Source organism: Coregonus lavaretus (assembly GCF_964263955.1).
Source record: "Coregonus lavaretus genome assembly, chromosome: 23".
Taxonomy (NCBI): domain Eukaryota; kingdom Metazoa; phylum Chordata; class Actinopteri; order Salmoniformes; family Salmonidae; genus Coregonus; species Coregonus lavaretus.
The window spans coordinates 11,452,103-11,473,972 of NC_140010.1; the positions used below are offsets into that span (position 1 = coordinate 11,452,103).

General features: G+C 43.7%; 1 protein-coding gene across 1 annotated transcript; it reads left to right on the forward strand.

The window, feature by feature from the left end:
- Nucleotides 1–138: 138 nt before the first annotated feature.
- On the forward strand, nucleotides 139–21,150 carry LOC311098635 (coatomer subunit alpha). Its single transcript, XM_084139166.1, has 28 exons — nucleotides 139–328; nucleotides 782–895; nucleotides 1,225–1,298; nucleotides 1,429–1,509; nucleotides 3,169–3,245; nucleotides 3,355–3,464; nucleotides 9,529–9,638; nucleotides 12,110–12,209; nucleotides 13,498–13,716; nucleotides 13,963–14,113; nucleotides 14,285–14,351; nucleotides 14,485–14,560; nucleotides 14,697–14,779; nucleotides 14,912–15,137; nucleotides 15,380–15,518; nucleotides 15,715–15,877; nucleotides 15,981–16,127; nucleotides 16,218–16,407; nucleotides 16,505–16,600; nucleotides 16,751–16,963; nucleotides 17,127–17,216; nucleotides 17,334–17,440; nucleotides 17,562–17,708; nucleotides 17,798–18,121; nucleotides 18,246–18,356; nucleotides 18,487–18,648; nucleotides 20,322–20,516; nucleotides 20,684–21,150. Exons 1-28 carry the CDS (start codon nucleotides 286–288, stop codon nucleotides 20,741–20,743), a joined length of 3,675 nt encoding a protein of 1,224 aa, XP_083995292.1. The 5' UTR covers nucleotides 139–285; the 3' UTR covers nucleotides 20,744–21,150.
- Nucleotides 21,151–21,870: the final 720 nt, after the last annotated feature.

Genomic DNA, 21,870 nt, shown 5'->3' on the forward strand with positions numbered 1-21,870 from the left:
TCGGACATCTTTTTAGAGCTGTGACTTTCCGACCTGAAGATCATTGACGTCATGATTTGGCCTCGTTTTTCCCGAGTTCCCAGTTGTCTTGAAAGCACCATTAATACTAACTTTATTGTTCCCAAGCAGGAAGACATTGCACCAACACAGGTTGACGTGTCAGGAAACAGTCGGGGCTAAATAAGCAGTTGGGAAACAAGTCTGCGAAAATAATAGTTTTAACGAAGTTTTGTATATCTTCAGAGTGAATTTGATACATCCATATATAGTTATCGTTGCTTTCCTATGATGTTGACCAAATTCGAGACGAAGTCGGCCCGTGTGAAAGGTAATGTTAGCAGCCTGTTAGCTAGCTAATGATGTTGCCCATGTAATATGTTGTCTTTCTTTAGTCGTTGTAAATTGACAAGAGGTATTTATTGATACGATTAGCAATGTCATGTCACATTTTAGAAAAATCTTTCATGACTTAGTTACGACAAAGGAAACGTATGCTATTTTAGCTAATGTTAACTAGCTAGCCAGCTAATGTTAGCAAGATTTAGTTAGCAAGCTAGCTAGCCAGTCATCCACGTATTTTAACACTTTCAGCTCATATCTACATTTACGTCATTTAACAGACGCAATCTCAAATCCATGCAATGAATATAAATGCATGTGATCTGCATGTTTATCATTGATGGTTTACTTGATGACAATTTTGCCATTCATTGGTGTCTATAGACATAGACCGTGTAACTAATTAGTAAGCCAACTTTCTAAAACCATTTCTCATCCGTAGGGCTGAGTTTCCACCCTAAGCGCCCCTGGATCCTTGCTAGTCTTCACAATGGAGTCATCCAGCTTTGGGACTATCGGATGTGCACACTGATTGACAAGTTCGATGAGCATGATGGTAAAAATGAGTTTTTCACATTTCTAAACATGAAAATGTAATCGACTTTGATTGGTTATTGATGATGAGGGCTCCCGAGTGGCGCAGCAGTCTAAGGCACTGCATCTCAGTGCTTGAGGCGTCACTACAGACCCCCTGGTTCGATTCCAGGCTGTATCACAACCGGCCGTGATTGGAAGTCCCATAGGGCGGTGCACAATTGGCCCAGCGTCGTCCGGGTTTGGCCGGTGTAGGCCTTCATTGTAAATAAGAATTTGTTCTTAACTGACTTGCCTAGTTAAATAAAGGTAAAATAAATACAAATGATTATGTTTGGTTTTATTGTGAAGGACCTGTCAGAGGAATTGATTTCCACAAGCAACAGCCTCTGTTTGTGTCTGGAGGAGATGACTACAAAATCAAGGTTAGACATTCATACACCCTCACATTCTCCTTCATACATGTTTCCATTGCAGAGAATACATTCTAAAACATACAGGAAAACTGTGATTATGATGTCACTGCACCATTTACTATTTATCTCCCTTTACTAGGTGTGGAACTACAAGTTGCGGCGTTGCCTCTTCACTCTTCTTGGACACCTGGACTACATCCGCACCACCTTCTTCCATCATGTGAGTTCTTCTTATTTTTACACTCAAAATGGCTAGCCTACATCAATTCTGTTGTCACTTACATGATGACCCAGCCTTTGAATGTCATGTTTTTCCTGTAGTTTCATGTTCTGGCATATAATCCCATATACAGTGCCTTTGGAAAGTATTCAGACCTCTTGACTTTTACCACATTTTGCTACTTTACAGCCTTATTCTAAAATGGATTAAATGTAAAAAATAAAATATATAAAAATACCCCAAAATGACAAAGCGAAAACAGGTTGTAGACATTTTTGCAAATGTATTTTTTTTTTATAATAAAAAAATGCCTTATTTACATAAGTATTCAGACCCTTTGCTATGAGACTTGAAATTGAGCTCAGGTGTATCCTGTTTCCATTGATCATCCTTGACGTGTTTCTACAACTTGATTGGAGTCCACCTGTGGTAAATTCAATTGATTGGACATGATTTGGAAAGGCACACAGCTGTCTATATAAGGTCCCACAGTTGACAGTGCATGTCAGAGCAAAAACCAAGCCATGAGGTTGAAGGAATTGTCCGTAGAGCTCCGAGACAGGATTGTGTGGAGGCACAGATCTGGGGAAGGGTACCAAAACATTTCTGCAGCATTGAAGGTCCCCAAGAACACAGTGGCCTGCATCATTCTTAAATGGAAGAAGTTTGGAACCACCAAGACTCTTCCTAGACCTGGCCGCCCGGCCAAACTGAGCAATCAGGGGAGAAGGGCCTTGATCAGGGAAGTGACCAAGAACCCAATTGTCACGCTGACGGCGCTCTAGAGTTCCTCGGTGGAGATGGGAGAACCTTCCAGAAGGACAACCATCTCTGCAGCACTCCACCAATCAGGCCTTTATGGTAAAGTGGCCAGACGGAGGCCAGACGGAAGCCACTCCTCAGTAAAAGGCACAAGACAGCCCACTTGGAGTTTGCCAAAAGGCACCTAAGGACTCTGACCATGAGAAACAAGATTCTCTGGTCTGATGAAACCAAGATTGAACTCTTTGGCCTGAATGCCAAGCGTCACATCTGGAGGAAACCTGGCACCATCCCTACGGTGAAGCATGGCGGTGGCATCATCATGCTGTGGGGGTGTTTTTCAGTGGCAGGGACTGGGAGAGTAGTCAGGATCGAGGCAAAGATTAACATTGACTCTGTACCGGTACCTTGTGTATATAGCCTCCCTACTGTTATTTTATTTTACTGCTGCTCTTTAATTATTTGTTTTTAAATTTTTTGGTTAATGGCTTGTAAGTAAGCATTTCACTGTAAGGTCTACACCTGTTGTATTCGGCGCATGTGGCAAATACAATTTGATTTGATTTGTAGCATCATACCCAAAAAGACTAGAGGCTGTAATTATTGCAAAAGGTGCTTCAACAAAGTAGTGAGTAAAGGGTCTGAATACTTATGTAAATGTCATATTTCCGTGTTTAATATTTAATAAATTGGCAAACATTTCTAAAAACCTGTTTTTGCTTTGTCATTATGGGGTATTGTGTGTAGATTGATGAAGGAAAAAAACAAACAATTTAATACATTTTAGAATAAGGCTGTATCCTAACAAAGTGGGAAAAGTCAAGGGGTCTGAATACTTTCCGAAGGCACTGTAGGCCTAATAACACGTCATGAAACTCATTGCTTTCCTTTCTCTAGGAGTATCCATGGATTTTGAGTGCCTCAGATGACCAGACCATCCGCATCTGGAACTGGCAGTCCAGGACCTGCGTCTGGTAAGTCAGTACCTGAGCCAAGTGTTGGCACCTCACACAAACACTTGCATGTGTCTATTGTTTTTCTAATTGTAAATTCTGATATAATTTCTGTGTTTCTCTCCTGCAGTGTCCTGACAGGGCATAATCATTATGTGATGTGTGCTCAGTTCCACCCCTCTGAGGACCTGGTGGTGTCGGCCAGCCTGGACCAGACCGTGCGCGTGTGGGATATCTCCGGTGAGGGCGTGGGGATGGGACTCAGGATTGAGGGTGGGCGGTGAGGTTTGGGGATGGGGCTGGGTGGTATGGAGTGGAAGGCGGGGACAAAACACGTCCTTAACCCCTCCTTCCTCTCCTCCTTGTAGAGAATTAATCTCTGTGGGCTTTTTGCAGAAACACCTCTCTCCTTAGTTGAGATGGACAGTTGAATAGAGTGAAAATGATAGTTTTAGAAAGCGTAGTTATGAACAGAACTAAAGACCTTTCACTGAAGATTTGTAGAGGTGGTTAAATGAGGTAAGAAATGTAACACTTTGTTAGATGATGTGAGAAAGACGGAGAGCGAGATTATGGGAGAGGTGTTTCTGTGCTTCTGCATGTTTTAATATCTACTTTTCTTTGATGGTGTTTCTTGCCTGTCTTTCCATCATTCTTTTACTCTTCTCATTCACTAACCCATTTTAGGTCTAAGTGGCCTACCTCATTCTCAACACACTACACATAATCCTGTTCCTGCCACCTTTTTTTCATCAGTGTTGGCATGCATGGCTTCAATGACAACTCCCTGCCATCTGCAGTGTTCCTATTGTATGCCCCATATCTGCTCAGATACATCACTCACACTCCTGTGCAGCTGGGAGGTGTGAAATTCCCTAATTTATTCTCACTGTTCTGTGTGCTTTGTCAGTGTGCATTAATTCCCCCAGATTACATGATAGCCAGCCACTGTCGCCAGCACCCCTCAACTACCCCAAGTAAACTGTATTAGCCATCAGCTCTGTGCTACCACTCACTACTAACTGCTCTCATTGATGAGAAGAACCCATCCTTCGTAAACGTACCAATTGTTATTATTACCCTTCACAAATTAAGCAATAAGGCCCGAGGGGGTGTGGTATATAGCAATATACCACAGCTAAGGGCTGTTCTTATGCATGACGCAACGCCATTAGAGTGGTATATAGGCCAAATACCACAAACCCCAGAGGTGCCTTACTGCTATTATAAACTAGTTACCAATGTAATTAGAGCAGTAAAAATATGTTTTGTCATACCCGTGGTATACTGTATGATATACAACGGCTGTCAGCCAATCAGCATTCAGGGCTCAAACTACCCAGTTTATAATAAGTAATAAACATGCACGATATAATGCTCCACCTGCGCAGCGCACAATGTCTCCATGTCACAGTCAGTAATACTATAAGTAGCCGCAGACTTGATCAATATCATCTTTGCATTTCCTGACCAATGCTTTAGATTACATTGACTGGTAAATTATAAGCTTGTTGGTCAGGAAGCATGAACTCGTGGCATGACACAAACCTTGCAGCAGTAAGATGTTTTGTTTGTAGCAGTATCTAACCTAACCCAAGCATGGACTCTCCAAAATACTACTCACCCTCCTGACATTCAACGCTCCATCAGAGCACCTCTTTACAACCCCAACCACCACCTCCACCAGCCCATCGGCCAAATCCACCTCTTCCCACTTCCACCTGTGTCATCTGTCCCCATGCTCCCACAGGAAACATCCACACCTGCACATGGGTTCCTAGTGCAGTTCTCCTTCATGAATCCTCTTCTTGATCCTGTTGGGTTATCTGTTCACCATGTGATTTCTCTGTGCTGGAGACAGTGACGCAGACAGTTCTCTCTAGATTAAGTGTGTGTTCTGACTCGAGTCCTGGGTGTCATCTCTTTGTGATTGCTTAACTTAGGGCTGTCCCCCAAAAAATCTTGGTCCACCGAAAGTCGTCTGTTCTTTCGACCAATTGATTGGTCGAAATTTTAATTAATGTATTTTTCCGTATATAGACACACCCTGTGTTTTTTTAATTAAATCAACTATATATGCATTGAGCTTGTCTGATGCGTTAAGCTCACTGTTCGATAAAATAAGACACATGACTCGGGAGCCAGAGATCAAGATAACCAGAAGGAAAACATTTATTACCTGTCCTGAACATCCTCCTCCCGCTCCTGCTGGCTTTTGCAGATTCTGCCGTTACACTCCAGAGGTTGCCGGTAATAGGCTACACGAGGAGACTGCAAACTTTCTCATGTAGAATGCCAATTTATCTGACCATTTCTACCAATCTGTGTGACAGTTATGGTTTTCATATACACTTTTTCGTGGAACAGTTTCATTTAATTTATAATAACGTCTTCGTATCTGTCTTTGTCATGTGGTTAATCAAAATGCTATCCAAATCTAAATGACAAACCTAAAAAGTAACTTCTATTGCCATTCCCAACTATGTAAAAATAGCCTATAAAGCCAACAAAACATTGCAGGTAGAAAATATCCTGATAAAAAGAAAGCTCCTATAAATCACATTGGCTACGCATGGCCTACGCATGGCCTGTCTGCAACGAACTTGAAACATTGTATTAACTTAACTTGGGTCCAGCCTGAAGCTTCTTGCAATATTGTATAACATATTCTGGGCACTCAGAGCCCTCAGACACAGTTGTAGGCTATTTGTGCAAGGGATAAGAAGTAATCAGGTAGGCAATTTTATGACGTTTCCACTGGATTAGAGCATTACATTTTTCCCTTTCACGCTGAGTGGTTATCGAAAGGGAGAGAGCTGGGAATTTTTTTTAAATTTAATCAAATACATTGAGGATTTATTGTCATTCTCAATGGATGTAAAAACTGACTTTGTTTGAGGTGAAGAAAACCATTACTTTGAGAAGCTCCACAGCTCATTAGTGGTGGTGCATTAAGCCAATCAGAAATACTATCAGATCCCCAAATGGGCACATTTACACTGAACAAAAATATAAACGCAACAGGTCCCATGTTTCATGAGCTGAAATAAAAAATCCCAGAAATGTTCCATACGCACAAAAAGCTTATCTCTCTCTCATTTTGTGCACACATTTGTTTACATCCCTGTTAGTGAGCATATCTTTGCCAAGATAATCCATCCACCTGACAGGTGTGGCATATCAAGAAGCTGATTAAACAGCATGATCATTACACAGTTGCACCTTGTGCTGGGGACAATAAAATGTGCTGTTTTTTTGTCACACAACACAATGCCACAGTAGTCTCAAGTTTTGAGGAAGCGTGCAATTGGCATGCTGACTGCGGGAATGTCCACCAGAGCTGTTGCCAGAGAATTTAATGTTAATTTCTCTACCATAAACTGCCTCCGTTTTAGAGAATTTGGCAGTACGTCCAACCGGCCTCACAACCGCAGACCACGTGTAACCACGCCAGCCCAGGACCTCCACCTCTGGCTTCTTCAGCTGCAGGATTGTCTGATGGGGTGCTGAGGACTATTTGTCTGTATTAAAGCCCTTTTGTGGGGGAAAACTTATTGCCTGGGCCTGGCTCGCCAGTGGGTGGGTCAGACTGCCAAGTGGGTGCGCCTGTGCTCCCCAAGGCCCACCCATGGCTGCACCCCTGCCCAGTCATGTGAAATCCATAGATTAGGGCCTAATGAATTTTATTCAATTGACATTTCCTTATATGAACTGTAATATTTGTTTTCAGTATATATGCCTACATTTGCAAGCAGGCCAGGTAGCCTATACGTCTATGCGTAATCAGGTGCGCGTCCTTACCCAACATTGACAGGAGCGCTCCAAACAAAAGACAATGACTAAATTGACAAAACTCTTAAATGGAAGAAATAAACCAAAACTTGTGTGCGCTTTGCAAACAACGTCCACTCCGACAATGAGATCGGTACAAGACTGGAATAATAATAATAATATATTGAATGCATTAACATACATTACCATAACCAACAGACATTACCATAACCAACAAACATTGTAGATTAGAAATTATAGGCATGAATGGTAAATGTACTACTGGTGATATACACTACCGTTCAAAAGTTTGGGGTCACTTAGAAATGTCCTTGTTTTCCATGAAAACATGCATGAAATGAGTTTGAATAGGAAATATAGCAAAATTAATAGGAAATGTAGTCATTGACAAGGTTAGAAATAATGATTTTTTAATAGAAATAATAATTGTGTCCTTCAAACTTTGCTTTCGTCAAAGAATCATCCATTTGCAGCAATTACAGCCTTGCAGACCTTTGGCATTCTAGTTGTCAATTTGTTGAGGTAATCTGAAGAGATTTCACCCCATGCTTCCTGAAGCACCTCCCACAAGTTGGATTGGCTTGATGGGCACTTCTTATGCTCCCACAACAGCTCAATAGGGTTGAGATCCGGTGACTGTGCTGGCCACTCCATTATAGACACTACCAGCTGACTGCTTCTTCCCTAAATAGTTATTGCGTAGTTTGGAGCTGTGCTTTGGGTCATTGTCCTGTTGTAGGAGGAAATTGGCTCCAATCAAGTGCCGTCCACAGGGTATGGCATGGCGTTGCAAAATGGAGTGATAGCCTTCCTTCTTCAAGATCCCGTTTACCCTGTACAAATCTCCCACTTTACCACCACCAAAGCACCCCCAGATCATCACATTGCCTCCACCATGCTTGACAGATAGCATCAAGCACTCCTCCAGCATCTTTTCATTTGGTATGCGTCTCACAAATGTTCTTCTTTGTGATCCGAACACCTCAAACTTAAATTTGTCTGTCCATAACACTTTTTCCCAATCTTCCTCTGTCCAGTGTCTGTGTTCTTTTGCCCATCTTAATTGTTTCTTTTTATTGGCCAGTCTGAGAGATGCCTTTTTCTTTGCAACTCTGCCTAGAAGGTCAGCATCCAGGAGTCGCCTCTTCACTGTTGACGTTGAGACTGGTGTTTTGCGGGTAGTATTTAATGAAGCTGCCAGTTGAGGACCTGTGAGGCGTCTGTTTCTCAAACTAGACACTAATGTATTTGTCCTCTTGCTCAGTTGTGCACCGGGGCCTCCCACTCCTCTTTCTATTCTGGTTAGAGCCAGTTTGCGCTGTTCTGTGAAGGGAGTAGTACACAGCGTTGTACGAGATCTTCAGTTTCTTGGCAATTTCTCGCATGGAATAGCCTTCATTTCTCAGAACAAGAATAGACTGACGAGTTTCAGAAGAAAGTTATTTGTTTCTGGCCATTTTGATCCTGTAATCGAACCCACAATTGCTGATGCTCCAGATACTCAACTAGTCTCAAGAAGGCCAGTTTTATTGCTTCTTTAATCAGCACAACAGTTTTCAGCTGTGCTAACATAATTGCATAAGTGTTTTCTAATGATCAATTAGCCTTTTTAAAATGATAAACTTTGATTAGCAAACACAACGTGCCATTGGAGCACAGGACTGATGGTTGCTGATAATGGGCCTCTGTACGCCTATGTAGATATTCCATAAAAAATCTGCTGTTTCCAGTTACAATAGCAATTTACAACATTAACAATGTCTACACTGTATTTCTGATCAATTTGATATTATTTTAATGGACAAACAATTTGCTTTTCTTTCGAAAACAAGGCAATTTCTAAGTGACCCCAAACCTTTGAACGGTAGTGTATGTAATGGGGAATTGATAGACACAATCAAACGTAAACAATTCACACTATGAAGTTATGAAACCATGAACGTGCACAAATGGGCGGGAGAGAGCGCATTCTGGAGAGAGACTTGCATTGTTCAGCCACACTCCCCTTGGACTGTGCCATCCCCGCGGCCTTCGCAATGTATTAGTCTACTGCTTGACTTTTTTATTTATTGCCGGCCAACAGCCTATCGACCAAACAATCGACTAGTCGAATAATTGGGGTCAGCCCTAGATTAACTGTAATCCAATGACAGGGGAACTGTGATGCTCTTTGTGTGTTGTTGATTAATTAACCCAATCAACTCAATTACTATTTGATGTGCTGAATATGGTGATAGTGTTCCTCCTGTACTCGAGTTAGAACCACAGTGAGAACACCGGTTGTGTCGTTGCTCTTCAGTGCCTGTGTGTGTGTGTTTGGGAATTCAACAGCTATGTATGTGTGTTAGATCTCTGATGATACTATCTTTCCCTCTTGTTGATGGTATCTATTTTAGTGTGTCTTAATGTGTATCATGTTCCATCTCCTTTCTCCCTCCCCTGTATCTGGGTGCACCTGTGTAACATATATATGGATTCCCCTTGTGTGTGGTGCTATGCATGTTGGTTCCAGGTCTGAGGAAGAAGAACCTCTCTCCCGGTGCTGTGGAAACTGATGTGCGAGGCATCTCTGGCGTCGATCTGTTCGGAGCATCTGATGCTGTTGTCAAACACGTGCTCGAGGTAAGTCTGTTTTGAGTCTCTCTGTAAGACATTGATGACTATTGATGGTACTTTTGTTGTACTTCAGAATTGCTATAGGCAAAGATCTTATATACCCTCTAAGGCAGGGGTGTCAAACTCATTTTAGCTCAGGGGCCACATGGAGGAAAATCTATTCCCAAGTGGGCCGGACCAGAAAAATCATGGTATATATAACTTAAAAACAACAACTTCAGATTGTTTTCTTTGTTTTAATACGATCAACATACAACATAAAGCTGGAGCCTGAGGACAGTGTGTCCAAAATACTACAAGCACAACATCACTATTAATCATAAAACACGTCAAGTTTATTTGAAAATTCTAAAGAAAAAGAACACACAAACACACAATGCCTCAGTGATTAACAGAACTGTTTCACAGATCACAGAACTATATCAGGGTGTCATTTCTCAGGCAGAAATGTAGATAAAAATAATGAAATCCTGTTCCCCAAACAAGTGCAAGAACCACAGAGTCAAGAATAGGTTAAATATACAAATAAAATCAATTAAAAACAATAGCACATCAACATAAAAACATAAACATAAATCTGAAAGCGTTGCTCAAACTCCCGTAACAGTCCCGTTATTTTATCTTTGAACCGCTTCATGTTGGGTCGCGCACACATTTTTCAGACAGGGGAAGTGAGCTGCATCACCACCGGCAAGTTGCGTCTCCCACAATGACAGCTTCAACTTGAAAGAACGTATGCTGTCATAATACTGCGTGACAACTTTGTTGCGCCCTTGCAGCTGTTTGTTCAAGTTATTCAGGTGCTCTGTAACATCCACCATAAATGCAAGGTCCTGCATCCATTCTGCGGAATGAAATTCTAACACTGGTTTGCCCTCATCATACAGTAGAAGCCCTTTTCTTCCATGAACTGTTCAATTTCTTCTCGTAAATCAAAGAAACGCCTCAGCACAGCACCTCGGCTTAACCATCTTACCTCAGTGTGGTATGGCAGGCCATAGATGTGGTCTTTCTCTCTGAGAAGGCTGTCAAACTGACAGTGATTCAGGCTTCTGGATCGGATGAAATTAACAGTTTGGATGACCACCTTCATGACGTTATCCATCTTTAATGACTTGCAACACAAAGCCTCCTGGTGCAAAATACAGTGAAAAGTCCAAAAATCACGTCCTCCATTTGCAGATTGCACTTTCTCTCTGAACTTTGTCACAACGCCTGCTTTTTTCCCGATCATTGAGGGCGCACCATCTGTAGCCAGGCTGACAGCGCGGGACCAGTCCACTCCGACCCTGTCCAGCGCGCCGACGAGTGCGGTAAAAATATCAGCTGCTGTCGTTGTATCTGTCATCGGCACCAACTCCACGAACTCCTCGGTGACGGTCAATGTGTCATCAACTCCGCGGATGAAAATGGCCAGTTGTGCAACATCTGTAATGTCCGTGCTTTCATCAATTGCAACCGAAAACGCAATAAATGACTTTACTTTTTGCTTCAACTGGCTGTCCAAATCCACTGAAAGATCGGAAATCCTGTCTGCAACTGTGTTTCTTGTCAGGCTGATATTTGCAAAAGCCTGCCGCTTTTCAGGGCACACAATCTTCGCTGCCTTCATCATGCATGTTTTTACAAATTCACCCTCACTAAATGGTTTTGAAGCCACTGCGATTTCATTAGCAATGAGGTAGCTAGCTTTCACTGCAGTCACTGATGTCTCGGCTGTGAGTAAACACAGACTGCTGTTTCTTCAGACCCGCCAACAGTTCATTCACCTTCTCTCATCTCCGCTGTCCTTGAAAGTTGTCATATTTGTCGGCATGAAGACTCACATAGTGGCGACAAAGGTTATATTCTTTCAGCACTGCAACATGCTCTGAACACACCAAACATACAGCTTTCCCATTCAATTCCGTGAATAAATAGGATGACCATTTTTCTTGGAACACTCTGCACTCTGCGTCCACTTTTCTCTTTTTTGACAGAGACATATTGGGGCAATGAGGGTGCCAAAGCACATAATGTTAAAAGTAGAAGCCGTAATAAATATCGCGGGCAAAACAAAGTAGCTCATTGGCTGCACGTGCTTGACCTACTTGCTCTGCCCCGGTATAAACAGTTTGCTTGCTTAACACAATTGCTATTGCGCCATCCAGTGGACGCAATTGGAACAGCAGTTTATTTTATTGAAAAATTGCAGCGCATTTTTATACTTAACAAAAAAAAAAAAAAAATGATTTTTTTTTTTTTTCTCAAAATCATCTCGCGGGCCGGATTAAACCCATTTGCGGGCCTGATCCGGCCCGCGGGCCGTACGTTTGACACCCCTGCTCTAAGGAGAAGGAGAGCGGTGTGAGCACTGAGCAGATCACTGAAATTAATAGTAATGTTATTGGTAGGCCCAGGAGTTTGTGCTGACTAAGAAAAAGTCTGGGCCACATGAGGGCCAGTTATGAACCATGTGCGTTTCCCTCTCCCTGCAGGGTCACGACCGTGGGGTCAACTGGGCCGCCTTCCATCCCACCATGCCCCTCATCGTCTCAGGGGCCGACGACCGGCAGGTCAAGATCTGGAGGATGAACGGTGAGTAGATGGGTCGTTCCACGAAATTAGTTCCTTTTGCGTCCCTTTGATATTTTAGGTAGAAATTGTGCACCAATATTGAATAAAAAATAGCCTGATATATTTAATGTAGTGCTCTTTACTATAGACCACATGGAAAATTCAATCAATCTTGCAATTCAATAAAGTCATTTTGACATGTCCCTCTGTGCACCCCTTTAACTCACTTAACCCCAACATTTCTCCCCAGTTTTCACCATCATTAACCCCGTATCCATCCAAAGTACAAATATTCTCGCTCTTATCCATAATAATCTCATCATGTAGACTAGCCTACCCGCACAGTATCTGCGAGCTTTTGGCTAGCGCGCACATGCCAAGACCAGAGTAGTCCTATTTGCTATTTAACGCAACAGTTGAAAATGCGATGGAAACATTGAACTTTTGAATTTTTATTTGGTACATGAAAACTTAAGCGATAAAAATAAATGTGTGCACTACTTCATCACCCACTGATTTTTATCCGCAAAAAGTCTGTTTGGTGAAAACACACCACTGGTGGGAAAATGCGCAAATTCTTTATGCAGATTCTAGAATATTTGCAGGAAACTCTGTCGCTAATTGGATGGAAACCTAGCTACTGTAAAGCCAGTTATTTTGTTGCTTTAACAGTCATTTCTGAACATTATTTATTTCATGTGATTTATATTTTAAGGTAAAAAAAAACAACCTGTCCCTCGTTTTAAGGTCAACCCTGTTACGTAACCTGAACTTTTGTTTTAATAAGGTGAGACTATTCCTTTTTAACAATTGTTTTCAAAAGAAACATTGAACATCTTGTCAAATCACACTGTAAAATCAGGTGCGCTGATTCTACTCTTTTTGGCTATTTTCTGTTTTGTGGTGGAAACTGAGTGGGTCGAGCATAACACGTCAACCCTGTTACCCAAAGATAGATGGGCTAGAAATGTTTTAACAATTTCATTTTTTGTCCCTCACTGTTGCACACAAGAAGCGTCCATTCGCCCTGTTACTTTATTTGGCACTTAATGGGCACTTACTATAGTCATTTTTTTTATTTAACCTCGATGACAGAAGGTTTGGGTTATTTTTTTTACACTGCCCAAAAAGGGACTCATTTCGTGGAACGACCCAGATAATGAATTGTCTTCTATGTACATGTTTATGAACTGTAGAAAATGTTTTAAATAAAGGTACAGTGCTATTTAAAGAACATGCTTGGTTGCTGATTTTTCCTAGATCCTAGCAATTTGATAACTTGATTGTCTTACTTTCTCCCCCTCCCCAGAGTCCAAGGCGTGGGAGCTGGACACCTGCAGGGGCCACTACAACAACGTGTCCTGTGCTGTCTTCCACCCCCGCCAGGAGCTCATCCTGTCCAACTCTGAGGACAAGAGCATCCGTGTATGGGACATGTCCAAGAGGACCGGTGTCCAGACCTTCCGCAGGGACCACGACCGCTTCTGGGTGCTGGGGGCTCACCCCAACCTCAATCTATTTGCTGCTGGTAAGTGACTTACACATAATGATAGCAATGAATTGAATTGTTATGGGGCTTTTTAATGTGCTCAAAGTAGATTACATTGTAAGGCGGGTGGAGGTGGTAGTCTTGACTCTTGACCCACCTCATATGCAGATAGGCACACATACTGAATATTGCTGCACTTCATTTCACTGTCTTTCAGTGACAGTGTGTTGTTGAAGACATTTATTAATTAAAGCGGAGTGTATAACCAGGCTGTTTGTCCTCCAGGTCATGACAGTGGTATGCTGGTGTTTAAGCTGGAGCGTGAGCGTCCGGCCTATGCTGTGTACGGCAACATGCTCTACTACGTCAAGGAACGCTTCCTGCGCCAGCTCGACTTTAACAGCAGCAAGGACACTGCTGTCATGCAGCTGCGCAGGTGTGTGTTTGCGTATACATGCTCATATAATACTGCGACGTCTGTATTGTCCTTTCTCTGAATTCTGAAGGATGAGACTGAGTGACTGCTTGCGATTTTGTAAAAGAATGCGGGAGGTCAGCTGGTTTTGTCATTATGTGGATTCTAACCACCGTTCTGTTTTTCTACTAGTGGGTCAAAGTTCCCAGTGTTCAGCATGTCTTACAACCCCGCAGAGAATGCTGTCCTGCTCTGCACTGTGAGTCTCGCCCTTAAAAAAAAAAAAAACGTGCATGCACATAATAGGTTATACAGTACATACACACACTCATAATTTAGACACAGTTTCTTTAGTTGTTGAAAATTTAATGCCGTGTCTCTTGCTCGTGCAGAGGGCAACCAACCTGGAGAACAGCACCTATGACCTGTACTCCATTCCCAAAGAGAGCGACTCTCAGAACCCAGATGGTAAAACTGCACCTTTATTCTCTCTTATAGCAAGACAGCATCTGTGAAATGTGAATGTAATTCCAGTTTCACATCCTGCTTTTTAGATGATGAAAATCCACTAAACCCATGTTCATTCTTTCTCCCCCTCCTGCAGCTCCTGAGGGGAAGAGGTCCTCTGGTCTGACCGCAGTCTGGGTCGCAAGGAACAGGTTTGCTGTTCTGGACCGCATGCATTCTGTAAGTGTGTGTGTGCACATTATTAAATAGGTTGTATTTTCTGGACCAATGGCTGTAGTTAAGTATGGTTATTGTACAGTTGAGTGGTCCGAGGATGACTAAAATAATTGTTGTACCCTGCTCTCCCTCCAGCTGCTGATCAAGAACCTGAAGAATGAGATTGTGAAAAAGGTGCAGGTGCCCAGCTGTGAGGAGATCTTCTACGCCGGGACAGGCTCCCTGCTGCTGCGCGACGCAGACGGGGTCACCCTCTTTGACGTGCAGCAGAAACGCTCTCTGGCCACCGTGAAGATCGCCAAGGTCAAGTATGTGGTGTGGAGCGCTGACACCAGCCACGTGGCCTTGCTGGCTAAACACGGTATGTACTGTACTCACTCAGAACCATATCAGGATCTTATCTGTCCAATACTTTCTCTCCAGCTTTGCTGCCAAGATTTTGGGCCCTCTTGCTGTTTTTTAAACTTATCACGATTCACTCTCTATAGCTGTTGTCAACAACCTATCCTAGATTTACACCCTTTTTAGCTGTTCACTCGCTCTCTAGTACCCCAGATTTACCTGGTATTAAATCTGTTGATAAATCTCTGCTTTCCTCTACAGCCATTATGATCTGCAACAGGAAGCTGGAGAGTCTGTGCAACATCCATGAGAACATCCGTGTGAAGAGTGGAGCCTGGGACGAGAGTGGAGTCTTCATTTACACCACATCTAACCACATCAAATACGCCCTCACCTCAGGGTAATGCACAAGACACCACTAATGCACACTTTATTCAGAGTATATTCAAAGTACAGTATATTGATTAATTCACTTCCTAGTCCTTCATCAATTTGTGAACATACTGGTAAATGAAAGCTGTTTACTCCTTCGGTGATGCATTTGATAGACGAGAGGTGTATCCAACTTTTCTAATCACACTCTACTCTGTCTGTAGTGATCATGGTATCATCCGGACTCTGGACCTGCCCATCTACGTGACCCGGGTCAGAGGCAACAGCGTCTACTGTCTGGACCGTGAGTGCAGACCCCGTGTGCTGACCATCGACCCCACGGAGTACCGCTTCAAACTGGCCCTGGTCAACCGCAAATATGAAGAGGTGAGGACGATGTAATTAGATGCTCCTATCTCTTAGTTAACATGCTTATCTCTTTTTTTTCTTTTAGACTGACTTTGTGACCCCTGACCTTTGTCTCCTCCAGGTGCTGCACATGGTGCGTAACGCCAAGCTGGTTGGCCAGTCCATTATCGCATACCTGCAGAAGAAGGGTTACCCTGAGGTGGCGCTGCACTTCGTCAAGGATGAGAAGACCCGCTTCAGTCTGGCTCTGGAGTGTGGCAACATTGAAGTGAGTTTGAGACCCCAGGTTTCATTCTGAATCTCTTGAGATCGTCTGTGTGAAACACTGTGTGACGTAATTTTTCCTCCATGTCTATAGGTGGCGTTGGAGGCTGCCAAGGCTCTGGATGAGCGGGGCTGCTGGGAACGGCTAGGCGAGGCGGCGCTGCTTCAGGGTCACCACCAGGTCGTGGAGATGTGCTACCAGAGGACCAAGAACTTCGACAAGCTCACCTTCCTCTACCTCATCACCGGCAACCTGGCCAAGCTCCGCAAGATGATGAAGATCGGTGAGAGAGACGCCATTCTTTTATTTTTGTCTTTTGTTTGACTGACGGTATGTCTGTTTGTCAGAGTTGTGTGACTAACGTCTGTGTTGTGTTGCAGCTGAGATCAGGAAGGACATGAGTGGACACTACCAGGGTGCTCTGTATCTGGGGGATGTCAGCGAGAGAGTCCGCATCCTGAAGAACTGTGGCCAGAGTAAGTCCCCTTTAATTCTCACACACACACACACACAATATCTCTTTCCCACTCCCTCGACATTTAACACAAGACTCTTGTTTCTGGTGCTTTTGGTCTAAACTGCTTCTCTGTAACTCCGACCTCTGTGTGGCTGTCTTCCATATGTAGAGTCACTGGCATATCTGACTGCTGCCACCCACGGGATGGACGAAGAGGCAGAAGCCCTGAAAGAGACCTTTGACCCAGAGAAGGAGACTGTCCCTGAGGTGGACCTCAATGCCCAGCTGCTGCAGCCACCTCCTCCTATCAACCCCCTGGATACCAACTGGCCCCTGCTCACTGTGTCCAAGGGCTTCTTCGAGGGAGCCATTGCAGCCAAAGGTGAGTCCCCAGCCCTGACACTCCATGCACTAATTTGAGTTTAGAGGTAATGTAATGGCGTGTATTGAGTTTAAAATGTTTTAACGTTAATGTTGGAGTGAGAAGTGGTCAGAGTATTTGTTGTGTAGAGATGTTAAATGTGTTTATTGTGTGTGTGATGCAGGGAAGGCTGGTCAGATGGCTGCAGACATGGATGTTGATGCCCCAGGAGGAGAGGGCTGGGGAGATGACGCAGAGCTTCAGCTGGAGGAGGGTGAGTCAGTCCCTCTTCAAATACCCTGAAAGTAGAGACAAAACATCTCAGATGGACCCTGTCTCTTACTCCATCTCTTCTTATGTTCCTCTCATTTCTCTCCTCTGTTTCCATCAGATGGCTTCATGGATGCCCAGGATGGATTAGGAGAGGAAGGAGGTGCAGCGAAGGAGGAAGGAGGAGGCTGGGAGGTAGAGGAAGATCTGGACCTTCCTCCAGAGCTGGTGAGATTATTCGCTCTTCTTTGACATCAGTTCTCTTGACAATTTTGCTTAAGGAATGCAAATCATAGCAGGACTGATGACATGTCAGTTTGAGAATGTTGTTTATTTTCTCTACCACTAGGAGTTGTCAGCTGGTGCTGGAGGAGGGGTTGAAGATGGTTTCTTTGTCCCGCCCACTAAGGGCATGAGCCCCACCCAGCTGTGGTGCAACAACTCCCAGCTCCCTGTGGACCACGTCCTGGCTGGCTCCTTTGAGACTGCCATGAGGGTAAGCTCACACACTTACACACACACACACACACATTTTATACAGGTTTATACTTTATACTAAAGTCTCTCTCTTCCTCTACTTTTCAGTTGCTCCATGACCAGGTTGGGGTGGTGCAGTTCGGGCCCTATAAGCAGCTGTTCATGCAGACTCTGTCCCGCGGGCGGACCTGCTACCTGGGCCTGCCGTCTCTACCCTGCCTGCGTGGCAACCCCCAGAGGAACTGGAAGGACTGTGGGGCCAAGCAGGGGCTGCCTGCCGTGGGTCTTCGTCTCTCTGACCTCATCGCCCGCCTGCAGCAGTGCTACCAGCTCACCACCGCCGGCCGCTTCGAGGAAGCCGTGGAACGCTTCCGCGCCATCCTGCTGTCTGTGCCACTGCTGGTGGTCGACAACAAGCAGGAGATCGCAGAGGTACGCAGACTTGTTTAGAGTGAAATGATTTCATTGTGGTCAATGTTATTTACTGAGGTTAATCAAGTGTGGGCCGGATGGTAGTTGGTGGTGATTACCTGATTGACGTTACTGTCTCTCTTAGGCTCAGCAGTTGATCACAATCTGCAGAGAATACATTGTTGGCCTCACCATGGAAACAGAAAGGAAGAAATTGCCTAAAGACACATTGGACCAGCAGAAGAGACTGTGTGAGGTATTGTCATTGTGTTTATCACTACTTCCCCAACCGTTAAGTCCTCAATCACTCAATATCCCTAATCATAAGAGCTTACTACCCTGTAGTCTTCTTTTAATGATTGTATTTGTTTGATTGATATTTTCAGATGGCAGCTTACTTCACCCACTGCAGTCTCCAGCCAGTCCACATGGTCCTGGTCTTACGCACGGCACTAAATCTGTTCTTCAAACTGAAGAACTTCAAGACAGCCGCAAGTTTTGCCCGTCGCTTGCTTGAACTAGGGCCCAAACCAGAGGTTGCACAGCAGGTAACAATCTGACTGTTTGTCTGTATGTACAGTGCATTCCTAAAGTATTCAGACCTCTTGACTTTTTCCACATTTTATTACGTTACAGCCTTATTCTAAAATGTATTAAATAATATATTTTCCTCATTAATCTACACACAATACCCCATAATGACAAATCGAAAACAGGATTTTGAAATTTTAAGCAAATGTATTACACATTTTTTTTTAAACGACCTTATTTACATAGGTATTCAGACCCTTGGCTATGAGACTTGAAATTGAGTTCAGGTGCATCCTGTTTCCATTGATCATCCTTGATGTTTCTACAACTTGATTGGAGTCCACCTGTGGTAAATTCAATTGATTGGACATGATTTGGAAAGGCACACCTGTCTCTATATAAGGTCCCACAGTTGAGTGCATGTCAGAGAAAAACCAAGCCATGAGGTTGAAGGAATTGTCCGTAGAGCTCCGAGACAGGATTGTGTCGAGGCACAGATCTGGGGAAGGGTACCCCAAAAAATTCTGCAGCATTGAAGGTCCCCAAGAACACAGTGGCCTCCATCATTCTTAAATGTAAGAAGTTTGGAACCACCAAGACTCTTCCTAGAGCTGGTCGCCCGGCCAAACTGAGCAATCAGGGGAGAAGGGCCTTGATCAGGGAGGTGACCAAGAACCCGATGGTCACTCTGACGGAGCTCCAGAGTTCCTCTGTGGAGATGGGAAAACCTTCCAGATGGACAGCCATCACTGCAGCACTCCACCAATCAGACCTTTTTATGGTAGAGTGGCCAGACGGCAGCCACTCCTCAGTAAAAGGCACGACAGCCCGTTTGGAGTTTGCCGAAAGGCACCTAAAGGACTCGCAGACCATGAGAAACAAGATTCTCTGGTCTGATGAAACCAAGATTGAACTCTTTGGCCTGAATGCCAAGCGTCACGTCTGAAGGAAACCTGGCACCATCCCTACAGTGAAGCATGGCGGAGGCAGCATCATGCTGTGGGGATGTTTGTCAGCGGCAGGGACTGGGAGACTAGTCAGGATCGAGGGAAAGACGAACAGAGCAAAGTACAGAGATCCTTGATGAAAACCTGCTCCAGAGCGCTCAGGATCTCAGACTGGGGTGAAGGTTCACCTTCCAACAGGACAACGACCCTAAGCACACAGCCAAGACAACGCAGGAGTGGCTTCGGGACAAGTCTCTGAATGTCCTTGAGTGGCCCAGCCACAGCCTGGACTTGAACCCTGGAGAGACCTGAAAATAGCTGTGCAGCGACGCTCCCCATACAACCTGACAGAGCTTGAGAGGATCTGCAGAGAAGAATGGGAGAAACTCCCCAAATACAGGTGTGCCAAGCTTGTAGCGTCATACCCAAGAAGGCAAGGCTGTAATCGCTGACAAAGGTGCTTAAACAAATACTGAGTAAAGGGTCTGATGAATACTTATGTAAATGTGAGATTTCAATTTTTTTATATTTAATACATTTGCGAAAATGTATAACCTGTTTTTGCTTTGTCATTATGGGGTATTGGTGTAGATTGAGGGGGGAAAAACAATTTAATCAATTTTAGAATAAGGCTGTAATGAAACAATGTGAAAAAAGTCAAGGGGTCTGAATACTTTCCGAATGCACTTTACATTTAATTATTTCCATATCACTTTTTTACCATCTCTATTGCTGTCTTTTAGACACGCAAGATCTTGGCAGCATGCGAGAAGACGCTGACAGATGCTCACCAGCTGAACTACGACCCCCACAATCCATTTGACCTGTGCGCTGCCTCCTACACGCCCCTGTACCGTGGACGCCCCGTAGAGAAGTGCCCTCTGTCTGGAGCCTGCTACTGCCCCCCCTACAAAGGCCAGGTCTGCAGGGTCACACAGGTCAGTCAAGAGAACTGCCCTACTGTGTTATGTACAGAAAGACCCTCTATTTAGAAGTGTGCCGCTTTGGTGTAAATGTTGTATTAATTGCTTTGTAACTGGTGAGTCTTAACAGATTTTAGACATCCTCTCCCCAGTGATATCTGACCTTTAACCTTATTTCCAAGGTGACGGAGATCGGAAAGGATGTGATTGGTCTGCGTGTCAGCCCCCTGCAGTTCCGTTAGAGGACACGAAGAGGACCAGGAATGGGGAAGAACGGCATTGATCCGTTCAGTGAAACACATACACACTTTATTCTATATATACAGTTTCTTTCTCACTAGGGTTGAAGAGAACAAAACGTGGTTGAGGAGAGAGAACGCTTGATAGGATGACATGCGATTTATTGGTGAGAGAATTATCTTGATGTTAAGCCTTTATATTTTTCAGACTGACTGCTTTACCTTTCCTGTGATGCTGTACTTGAGTGCCATGTTCTCTGCTCCAGCGATTGAGAATTGTGGTTTTATTAGAACCCTACTAGACATCCCGGTCTGTCTCTTTCTGACTTATATACACCATCAAATGTAATAATGCAAAATGAGTATCAATGCTTTGTTTAACTCGTGAAATAAAATTGTTGTGTGCTCAATTCTTTAATTCCACAAGTGTCATTCTAGCTTGTTTCAAGTCCTGGTTTTCAAAATTGACACCCCAATCAAAGCTTTGACAGCTCTGGATGAAAGTCATGTCCTACAAATGTTGCAGGTAAAGCATAAAAGGGCCAAGTTGCAGTTTTTAATGTGCATCTTTGGAAATAGAATACATGCCAGAGATTCGAAATGCCTTTTAACGGTCTAAAGTCTAAACTAGGCTTTTAGCCAATCAGCATTCAGGGCTCGAACCACACAGTTTATCATTTCTATTAGCCCATGATTTTTTTATGGTGAAATTATGGGCACGTTTGAGTGGTAAGGCAAAAGTAACAGACTATTGACGAGGGGGGAGCTGCATCTGCGATAGCCGAAAGTCAGACACTTAATTTCAGAAAGAAAACGCCATGTAGAAATGTTTAACCATTTATTAAGCAATGCAATAATGCTAGTATGAAGGGAAAAAAAAAAATGGTATACTCACTAACGGTAAGTCGCTCTGGATAAGAGCGTCTGCTATATGACTAAAATGTAAAGTCGACAAACTCTGCTCCTTCAGCTCCCTGCCCAAGCAAAGCGTCAAAATAAAATAGCATACAGGTAGTGCGCGCAATCCCCTCACAGGAACATAGAACCTAACGTTTTCGTTCCTCAAAATCATTATCACGTGGTTAATCATACAAATCTGAAGTAAAATGATAATCTATAAGTAAAAATGT